The sequence below is a fragment of the Neomonachus schauinslandi genome, chromosome 7 (assembly GCF_002201575.2).
Source record: "Neomonachus schauinslandi chromosome 7, ASM220157v2, whole genome shotgun sequence".
Classification (NCBI taxonomy): domain Eukaryota; kingdom Metazoa; phylum Chordata; class Mammalia; order Carnivora; family Phocidae; genus Neomonachus; species Neomonachus schauinslandi.
Window position 1 is genome coordinate 100,900,660 of NC_058409.1, and position 10,959 is coordinate 100,911,618.

The 10,959-nt window shown below is 41.8% G+C and overlaps 1 protein-coding gene across 1 annotated transcript in view; it reads left to right on the forward strand.

Moving 5' to 3' along the window:
• The window catches only part of PWWP2A (PWWP domain containing 2A), a 35,216-nt gene extending 24,687 nt beyond the window's left edge, over window positions 1-10,529 (forward strand). The window contains exon 3 of the mRNA XM_021697890.1: window positions 10,223-10,529. Coding sequence (XP_021553565.1) covers window positions 10,223-10,236 — 14 coding nt within the window. The 3' untranslated portion in view covers window positions 10,237-10,529. The remainder of the gene's footprint in view (window positions 1-10,222) is intronic.
• The last annotated feature ends 430 nt before the right edge of the window (window positions 10,530-10,959 follow it).

Sequence of the window (10,959 nt, forward strand, 5' to 3'; positions counted from 1 at the left end):
TTTCTGTGGTTTGTGCTGTATCAGTTCATTTTTGTTTAGTACTCCTAGCAGAGAAGGGACTGACAAAGGTCTAGAAAAGTTGATCAGATTTTTTTTTTTTTTAAAGATTTTATTTATTTATTTGAGACAGAATGAGAGAGAGAGAGAGCACATGAGAGCGGGGAGGGTCAGAGGGAGAAGCAGGCTCCCTGCCGAGCAGAGAGCCCGATGCGGGACTCGATCCAGGCACTCCAGGATCATGACCTGAGCCGAAGGCAGTCGCTTAACCAACTGAACCACCCAGGCGCCCCTGATCAGATGTTTTGATTCAGGATATTGTTTTGATTTGGGCCCAGTGAAGGCCTCTGATAGGGAATTTGCCAGAGAGAATGAAGACCCTATTTCTAAGTTTGGTCAAATTTAGCGTTTGCCTTGAGATTGTATTAGTATGGTGGCTGCTAAGACCATCTCTAATTGAAATGCCCGATACACAGGCAGTTCAGAAAAGAAGAGGCTGGCACCATGCCATTTGCCAGGAGAGAATTAAACCACTAAGCTGAATGAGTTACTTTCACCTGGTTCTGAGTTAATAGGCTCTTCATATTCTGTACCTGCAGTTTATATACACCTGCAGTATGCCTTCACTCAGCAGTGTGGAGAATTAGAAAATGAAAGCCTTAGTAATTAATAGGCTCTATTGTGCTATTTTCAATAAAGGAATAGGAAGTTTAAAGTCCCAGTGATAGAGATGCGCTCTCTATTTTCAGTTTTCCAGGATGTCTTCGTTTCTCTACCATGGATAGTCAACACTAAGATCAGAAGAGAAACAGGGGCACCTGGGTGGCTCAGTCATTACGAGTCTGCCTTCGACTCAGGTCATGATCCCAGAGTCCTGGGATCGAGCCCCGCATCGGGCTCCCTGCTTGGCAGGAAGCCTGCTTCTCCCTCTCCCACTCCCCCTGCTTGTGTTCCCTCTCTCGCTGTGTCTCTCTCTCTCTCTGTCAAATAAATAAAATAAATCTTTTTTTTTAAAAAAAGAAACAGCTCAGGGCGCCTGGGTGGCTCAGTTGGTTAAACGACTGCCTTCGGCTCAGGTCATGATCCTGGAGTCCCGGGATCGAGTCCCGCATCGGGCTCCCTGCTCGGCAGGGAGTCTGCTTCTCCCTCTGACCCTCCCCCCTCTCATGTGCTCTCTCTCAAATAAATAAATAAAATCTTTAAAAAAAAAAAAAAAGAAACAGCTCAACTCTGTTTAATTTTTTTTTTTTTTTTTTTTAAGATTTATCAGAGAGACAGCGAGCACAAGCAGGGGGGATCAGCAGGCAGAGGGAGAAACAGGCTCCCTGCCGAGCAAGGAGCCCAATATGGGACTTGATCCTAGGACCCTGGGATCATGACCTGAGCCAAAGGCCGACGCTTAACGACTGAGCCACCCAGGTGTCTCTCTTTATTTAATCTTTACTCAAGAGACTTAATATTTATAGACTCAACGATTTTTTTCCCTTTCCTTGTGACTTCAGGTGGAAATTTCTTCCTGTCATATTAATAGAACATTGTAATTTTTTTTGTATTTTAAAGTGTTAAGTACACCTAATATACAATTTAACCATTTTAACCATTTTTTTACAAAGTGTACAGTTCTGTCATTAAGTACATTCACATGTGTACCTGTCATAATCCTTCCATCTGTAATTTGGATTTTGATAGAAATCTTTTTTTTATTTTATTTTATTTTTTTTTTAAAGATTTTTTTTTTATTTATTTATTTGACAGAGAAAGACACAGCGAGAGAGGGAACACAAGCAGGGGGAGTGGGAGAGGGAGAAGCAGACTCCCTGCTGAGCGGGGAGCCCGATGCGGGACTCGATCCAGGGACTCCAGGATCATGACCTGAGCCGAAGGCAGTCGCTTAACCAACTGAGCCACCCAGGCGCCCTTGATAGAAATCTTTTAAATTTGGGCTGATATTGTTCTAGAAGGTATTTGGAAATGAAGTCACAGGAGTGTTTTTCTTAGTCAAGCACGGTGATTGGAACATACACCTGGGCTGCCTGGTTTCCAGGCATTCCTGCGTAATCAGCTTGCAGTCCTGTGCGGTGCTAATGGTGCCCCATTTTTATAAAGATTTTATTTATTTATTTATTTGAGAGAGAGAGAGAGAGAGAGAGAGAGAGAAACAGCATGAGAGGGGATAGGGTCAGAGGGAGAAGCAGGCTCCCCGTTGAGCCGGGAGCCCGATGCGGGACTCGATCCCAGGACTCCGGGATCATGACCTGAGCCGAAGGCAGTCGCTTAACCAACTGAGCCACCCAGGAGCCCTGGCGCCCCATTTTTAAGAACAGTTTGTAATTGCCTCTTGGTAAAATTTTTAGGTGAGTTACTGTGATTATATTTGCCAATTAAAGTCTTTTTTTTTTTTTTAAAGATTTTATTTATTTATTTGAGAGAATGAGACAGACAGAGAGAGCACGAGAGGGGGGAGGGTCAGAGGGAGAAGCAGACTCCCTGCTGAGCAGGGAGTCCGACGCGGGACTCGACTCCGGGACTCCAGGATCATGACCTGAGCCGAAGGCAAGGCAGTCGCTTAACCAACTGAGCCACCCAGGCGCCCGCCAATTAAAGTCTCTTACGAGTAGGTTTTAAGTTAAAACCATCCCCTCCCAGTGACAAAAACAATTGTTTTGGACAACTTTATGAATATGGAAACCACTTAAATTACTTTAGTAATGGAATTAATTAGCTTCCAAAACTTAAATTATTTATACACCATCATACTTTTTGTCATATTTTCAAATTTGTATATTGTTACTCACTTTTTCACTTTTTATGTCAGTATAGTTAATGGCAAACAAATATTCCTTGACATACATACTGTTAAAATTCTCACATTATCTTGTGTACCACACTCTGGTAGGAAATGCTAAATTAATTTTTTTTAAAGATCTTACTTATTTGAGAGAGCAAGCACAGAGAGAGAGAGGGAGAAGCCGGCTCCCCCACCCCCAGCAGACAGCCCGACTTGGGGCTTGAGCCCAGGACCCTGAAACCATGACCTGAGCCGAAGGCAGACGCCCAGCCGGCTGAGCCACCCAGGCGCCCCTAAATTAATTTTTTTAAAAACAGGTAGAGCATGAGTGGGAAGGGCAGAGGGAAAGGAGAGAGAATCTCAAGCAGACTCCATGCTGAGCGCAGAGCCCAACTTGGGGCTTGATCTCATGACCCTGAGATCACAACCTGAGCCGAAACCAAGTTGGAAGCTTAACCAACTGTGCCATACATGTGCACACCTTAAATTATTATTATTATTATTATTTTTAAAGATTTTATTTATTTATTTATTTGACAGACACATAGCGAGAGAGGGAACACAAGCAGGGGGAGTGGGAGAGGGAGAAGCAGGCTTCCCGCCAAGCAGGGAGCCCGATGTGGGGCTCGATCCCAGGACCCTGGGATCATGACCTGAGCCGAAGGCAGACGCTTAATGACTGAGCCACCCAGGCGCCCCTTAAATTATTTTTATATCATGTCTTTAAATCCATCTTGGGATGGATTGAGTCCAATTTTAATGCATCTAATCTCTGGAAAAAAGTAATGGCTGAACTTGAATTTTTCTTATAGATTCCTGTTATTCTGGCACAAATTAAGATTGGTTATGGGGAGGTGTAAAGGAAAAGAGATGCAGACTCGAAAAAATTATAAGGATTTATCAAAATGCCAAATTTCTGAGTCAAATTCTTATTTTTCCACTGAATAAATTAGATGGCTTGTAATATATGTTGTCTAACTTACAGGCCTTCTATTGGACACTTTTATATTTGTACAACAATTTCTTAAAACTTTGATGTTGAAAAAGATCAGTTAAAAAATACCTGGTCTTAAAACTTGGTTTATTTTTTTTTTAAAAAGCAGGTATGTATATATGTATGTATGTATCTTTCTGTCTTATCAGAGAGAGAGAGAGCACAAGCAGGGGGAGCGGCAGGCAGAGGGTGAAGCACACTCCCCGCTGAGCAGGGAGCCCAATGCGGGACTCGATCCCAGGACCCTGGGATCATGACCTGAGGCGAAGGCAGATGCTTCACTGACTGAGCCACCCAGGCATCCCTTAAAACTTGATTTAAGTGTGAATTAAAATTTTCCTCAAATTCCTGATAGTTCTATAAGGCCCCATTAAAAGTAACTTGAAAACACGGCTGTAATATAAATATGGAATCTTCCTTGTATCATAAGAATGTGACAGGTAGCTTTTTTATTGACTTAGAAATCTAAGTCTTAACCAGAAATTATGATTTGAAACTCATAGTTTTTTCTATGCTAGTGCCTGTATCTAGAAGGAAAACCACATATGCCATAGCTAAAGCTGTTATCACACTTTCCCCCTTTTCATTTAAACTAAAAACTTGTAATAATATATATCAAGTTTTAGCAAAGGCATTTTAAAAAAGAAATGTGTAACATAACTTTGTAACTCCAGTGTCCCTCATTAGTTCTCTCCAGCACAGATTCCCTTAAAAGTTATTGAAAAAGGAGGTGCCTGGGTGGTTCAGTCGGTTAAGCGTCTGCCTTCGGCTCAGGTCATGATCCCAGGGTCCTGGGATCGAGCCCCGAATCAGGCTCCCAGTTCAGCAGGGAGCCTGCTTCTCCGTCTCCCTCTGCTGCTCTCCCTGTTTGTACTCTCTCTGTCAAATAAATAAATAAAATCTTAAAAAAAAAAGTTACTGAAGAAGCCTAGAAGGGATATAATTTTTCCTGAGTAAAACAGGAGTTTTTTGCTTGCTTGGGGAAAATGTTTTTGGAGGAATGTCAGGGTTCTCCTGTTGAGTGTAAAATATAGAAATGGATACTTAGGAGTGTATAACTTAACAGTGACCGGCAGTGCTCCATACTAGGCTTTTATTGAGCAAAGAATCATTTTCTTTTTTAAGATTTATTTTTAATTAATCTCCACACCCAGCGTGGGGCTCGAACTCACAACCCTGAGATCAAAAGTTGCACACTCCGACTGAGCCAGCCGGGCACCCTGAGCAGAGCAAAGAATCATTCTTTCTCACTTTTCAGGCATATGATTGAAAGTACAGGGTCTTGAGCCAGATTTCTTCCTAGATTCAAAGGAAGACTTGGATCTGACTCCTGCAAGCTAGCTGTGTGATCTTGGGTTACCTCAGTGTCCTCCTCTGTGATACAGGGGGAATAATAGTACCTCATAAGGTAACTGTGAGAACTTAAATGTTTAAAGCAGTACAGTGCCTAGCATAAGACCTAGAGAAATAACTTGCTACCATTGCCACAACCACCACTTGCTGTGTGTGGCATAGGAATTTCCTCCTGGTGGCTTTCGAAATTATCTTTGTGCAACATATACACCTTATAAATGAAAAGTGTTACAATGTATTCTTATCTGAGATTACAATAATCATAGCATGATTGTCCGGAAACATCTAGAAGGCGGCATTAACTATATTCAACAGACATTTGTGGAGGGTGCTGGGTTGGGGGTCATGGGGATTACAGTGAAGGGAGAACTGCATTCATCTCCTCTTTCAACTCTTGCCTCATTCGTTTATGTATTGCATAAACTCCAGTCTATTCCTCTCCCGTTTCTACTCTCCCTTATGCCAAGCACAGGGCCTGACAAAGGAGAAATGATGTCTACCTGTGAATGAATGAGGAAGAGTAACTCTGGTTCAGACAGTTACGTACTAACGACCAGTTGCCATCCCAGAAGCCTGGCACATCCCAAATCCTTTCAGAGAGGCATGAGAAGTATCTGCGCTGGTGGGGCTCAGTGGAGTAGAGGTCCTCTTAGGAGAGCTTTACAAAGGTATTAGAAGCACAAAGCTATGCCTGTCAGCCTTTAAGTTGCATCAGTTAGCCGATTTGCACAAATGCTGTATTCCCATGGGACCCTGGTGTTTTAATATTTTTTTGCCAAGTGATGAAAAAATGGATATTAAGTTGAACATTGCTTTTTATTTTTTATTACCACTGGTATGATTGAGTAGATTGTTTCCACTTTTTAGGAGGGAAATACACATTCTACGGCCTTGATCTTTGTGCATCGTGGCCGTATTTTCCAGAAGGTAGTCCTCTTCATCCATTGCTCATTTTTTAGATGCTGTTAATTACAAACCTATGATTGCCACCCCCACTTTAGCTTTTATCAAGGAATCCGGCTGGAGGGGCATCTTGGTAGGCTGGGAAGAACTATTAAAACCTTACTGGAATAACAGGTTAGAAAAAGAGTACCAAGGCTAGAAAACCAGAATGAGAAGAACGAGGCACTGTGCTTTTCCTGCTCATGTTGCATGATACTACACTGTATCAGGGAAAACTTCGTGTTCAGCAAGATAACTGGTGCCTGTCTATCATCTTATATAATCTTAACTCTTTAGTTTTTAATGCTGAACTTCCCTCTAAGAGCATGACCTCCTTTTTTTTTTTTAAAGATTTATTTATTTTTAAAGATTTTATTCATTTGAGAGCGAGCAAGAGAGGGAGAACACAAGTGGGGTGAGAGGCAGGCAGAGAAGCAGACTCTGCTGAGCGGGGGAGCCCGATGTGGGGCTTGATACCCGGACCCTGGCATCATGACCTGAGCCAAAGGCAGATGCTTAACTGACTGAGCCACCGAGGCGCTCCCAAAGAAGAGATACAGAATGATTGTTGAAACCTAACAAGTTTTACTTATGGAGGGAGTGGTTCAAAGTTAAATTGCTTCATGCACTTGGATTACTTTTTTTTCTTCTGTGATTGCTGTTGGATTACAGTTAATAGTATATTTAGGTATATAAGATATACTTACATAGTATATCTAAGTTTTCCCATGAACAAAAGGGTGAATAATCTCATTAAGTCTCATTTAAGAAAATTGTTCTCCTTTGAGTTAAAATTCAGAAGTAATTATTTTTATAGATCATGTGTATGACATTTCTTTCTCAATGTCAGAAAAGCCTTTTTAAAAAATTTTGATTATATGTTACTGTTTCTGATGTACTTTAGTATTCTAAAAATCATTATAAGGACTGAAAATCCCCTAAATCGATCCCAGAGTTGACTACCCTGATGTGATGAATTGTTTATACTTAAAATAGGGGAGTAAGAAGACAAGCAAATATGTTAAAAATAAGGCTTAAAACAGCAGTCTTTCATTTGAATTATTCTTTGTATTTGAAGTCTCTGTTCCGAAAGCCCAAGTGAGAAAGCTTATCTTGTCAAACTTACTTCAAGCAGGTACTGACTCACACAGGAAGGTCAGGTCCTAAGTTAGTGTGCAAAGGAGAGGAGGCATCAGGTACTTTTTGGTCATTCTGCAAAATAGGGTCTTTGAGCTCACTGATGCAATAACGTGGACAAGGATGACAACTTCAGCTCTTGCCATATACTGAGAAGATAGGACTACTCCAACCCTCAGTTAGTAGTAGGCTAGGAGAAGTTTTTTAGCTGGAACATTACGTGGGAGTTAGCCGCTCAGTGTGGGCGTCCCAAGGCGTGTCGCTGCTGAACGGACTGGTGCCGGAGGGTGCCCTCTCCTGGCTAGCGCTGGTGTGTACACACACCTCACGTCTTGTCTTTTCGTACCCAAGCTTCACTTTCTGTGAAGTCAGCAAGTTATCTAGAATACATTATGAAAATTCAACTGAATTTTGGTCTTATTTTTAAAATTTTTTTGTAAAGTGGATTTAAAAGAACTCAAATGACTGCTCTACTTTTGTTAACTTGGTTTTTTCTACCATAGGTCTCAACAAATGGCAGCTATTACATCAGACAGTGACGAGTCCTGCTGCTCCCTTACAGTGTCTGACAGACCACTGTGGATTCAGACTGGGAGCATTGAAGTTAACAGTGAGACGGGCAGGTCTGTCTGTGTTAAGCCCTGCCACAAAGTGAAGAGGGCGTCATGTCATCACTTAATCATTCTGAAGTAGATCAGGCTAGACCTCAAAGAATTCATTCGTTCTTTTTCTGTAGTTTTCATTGACCTTGGTAGCTGGGTGTACCTCATGTAGGTGACAATTTTAACGAGTGACAATAACTTTCAGTTGTGCTAAGAAAAGTAGAGCTAGCCTCCTGTGAGCTTCTCTGAAAGGAGTTTCTCCTAGGGTGCTAAAAGTTGGCTATCAGGTTGTAGAATTATGTCACATAGCAACTGAGTCACCGTGGGAAGTCAAATAGTGGATTTCTTGTCTTTTCCCTATCAGTCTTTGTCACTTTTATATCCACTTCTTAGTCATTCTTAATGTGTATATATAAGATTATATATATCCATATGAACATATATATATATATTTTTTTCTCTTAGTGAATTAACCTCAAAACCATTGTCATTTACATCAGGAAAGTCTAAACTCAGAGGGGCCGTAATCTTTACATTTATTGAGACCTCTTTGGATAGCGCCTTAAAGGCTTAGTTTGGGCTCTTACACAGCTGGAAAGGTTTAAGGTTTCTGTTGTGCTGCTGTTTAACTTCTCTCTTTTTGCTTCCTTGAATTAAGGCTATTTAACCCTGTGGTGGTTGCGGCTAGCGAAGAGCCACGATCGGGCCGTGGCTTTGCACGGGAGCTGTCATTTGCAAGCTGGGTCAGAATGGCACAGTTGGGATCGGAGATTGAGGCTGGGAGGTTCTGGACTCGGAGCTGTACTGTAGGGATGGCAGCGACGCTGATGGTGATTTCTTGAGGGAATGGTGTGTTAGTTTTCTGCACCTCTCATAGGAATAGTAAGACCTGCTTCAACCCTGGGCTTGCTTGTCCACTTGAATAGGCCTAAGGTTGAAGCCAAATACTGAGTCATAAATAGAAGGAAATGGAATTGTGCATGGGATTGGCTGTTTTCCTTTTTTTCTTCTCTTTCAGTTTACTTCCCAAGTTTTGTGTGGGTCTAAAGAGTATTACAATACTAGTTTTAAAAAATAAACGTTTCTTAGTTCAATGTCAGATTTAAAGGTGTTAATCATTGTTTCTTCAGAAGCGAAGACTATTCACCTTCTATTCTGATGTGTGGGGTACTTACAGCTAGAAGCCACTGTTCACTGCTTGAGAAAAACGTGATAGAATATCCGGTTACTGTGTTTTATAGGCCTCGATCCAGTAAGTCAGGGAGGCAACCCAGGAAGCTAACAGGAGATCAAGAGTTCTAGCAAAGAATGGCAAAGATTCCTACTTTGAAATGTTTGGAAGTTAAATATTGGGAAGGACGAGGGTGGTTTTTCTTTTTCCCTTTTTGCATTCTGTGTTTATTTTTTCAGTTGTTATTCCACTGAACACGCCACAGATCTTTGGTTTGGTTTAAAAATACATTGGACACACACACAAAAAATCATCATTCTCTCCACGATCACTTCTTTTGGAATTTGAGCTCTTACTGTTACTTAGTCTACCAGGTCCGAGAGGCATTAACCAAGGATGATAGAGGATTGCAGTGGGGTTTTTACCACTTGGTATTAAAGGGAAGTCGATAATGTTGGGCAGAAATTCCGGTCATGCTGGCAGTAATTTTTCTAAGCCTTACCCTCTATAAATGTTTTGCTCAGTCTTGCTTCTTGTTGGAGGTTTGGTAAAGAGAGCCTCTGCTCATGATCTGGTGTGCTGGTGTAATACGGGACACTAGTCAGTCCACCTAGTGTACAGAAGTTGTCTTCGAGTAGCAACATGGCGCTCTGGACGCCTTCTGATGTGCTGTGTGTACCTCTGGGAAGGCACCCTCCACCCCCCTCGTTTGCTCTTTGCGCATACGCAGATGGTACGGTCTGCAGCTGACCCGCGCCTAGCTTGGCTTCCGGTATGAATCGGCTTCCGTCTGTAGGCAGCCCGCGCAAGGAAGGCCACTGGTGCCTCCGGCTGGCCCACGGCAGGCAGCGGTGTGGACTTCCAAAGGTTAACATGGATGCCGGCGAAGGGGCAGCATAGAGAACGAAGCTAAACGCCCCCCCCCTTCCCCCAATAGGCAAATATTCATCAACAATGATTTTTAAAAATCTACTCAAAGTGCAGACTGACTCTGTGAAGGTGACAACAGTTTTGTGTTGGAATTTGGCCAGATGTACTTTGGAAATACAATGAATGCTTCTGCTGGTTTAGAGTGGAAGTAAATGGTTTTTTCAAGTGTCAGTTAAGTTTAGCTGATTTAAAAGAAGTAAGTGTGACCCCATAATCTACATAGGGCTGAATTTAAACAACGAGGACATCATTTTTTCTATTTATTTGTGCTTAACTACATTTTCTTCCTTTTCTTTACTGTATTTCAGCACAAAGACATTAGCAGGCTGCTGGTTTCATGGACCCGTCCCACAATGACCCCACACCAGAGCATCAGGACTGAATGACATTGGAGACTCAGATTTTTAAAGCTGCACTAAGAAGTAAATGTTAAGGCAGTGGTTAAAACCGAAGTCTATAAAGGGGCACTTGCAAATTGTGCCGTATTAAACCGAAGAAAAGGTATTAGGGGAATATTTTATAAAAAATGAACTATTGCAATAAATTATGCATGAGAGGAGGAGAAGAGTGATATGAAACACGCAAAGAACTCACTTGAATTTTATATATATGAAGAATCACTGACCGTAACTTTTTCTGAATGTGAAGTTCTTTCAGTACAGTTTGGACAGGCCTAAAAGGCATGGGATGATGACAGAGACGCTGAATTAATTATTTTTTAAACTAAAACTGTGCTTTCTCCAAGGTTTTGTTAATCAGTTCAGATATGAGCAAAGGCATTTCTAAGATGGCTCTCCTGTAACAGCAAGAGTCACGGCTGCCTGGGCAAGGCCAAGGTCTCCTTCAGGGTACCAGTGGAAACAACAGGAAAGATGCTCTAACATCCTACTGAAAGGATGGCAAAGTGCCCCACCCCACCCCGCAAAGAGAATTTGGATCTTTTCTTTCTTCAATAAAACAGGGCTGTATTATCTTGAATATACGTTTGCTTGTTAGAACATATTAAGATGTATTTATTTGCCACCAGTATTTAACATTTTGTGCA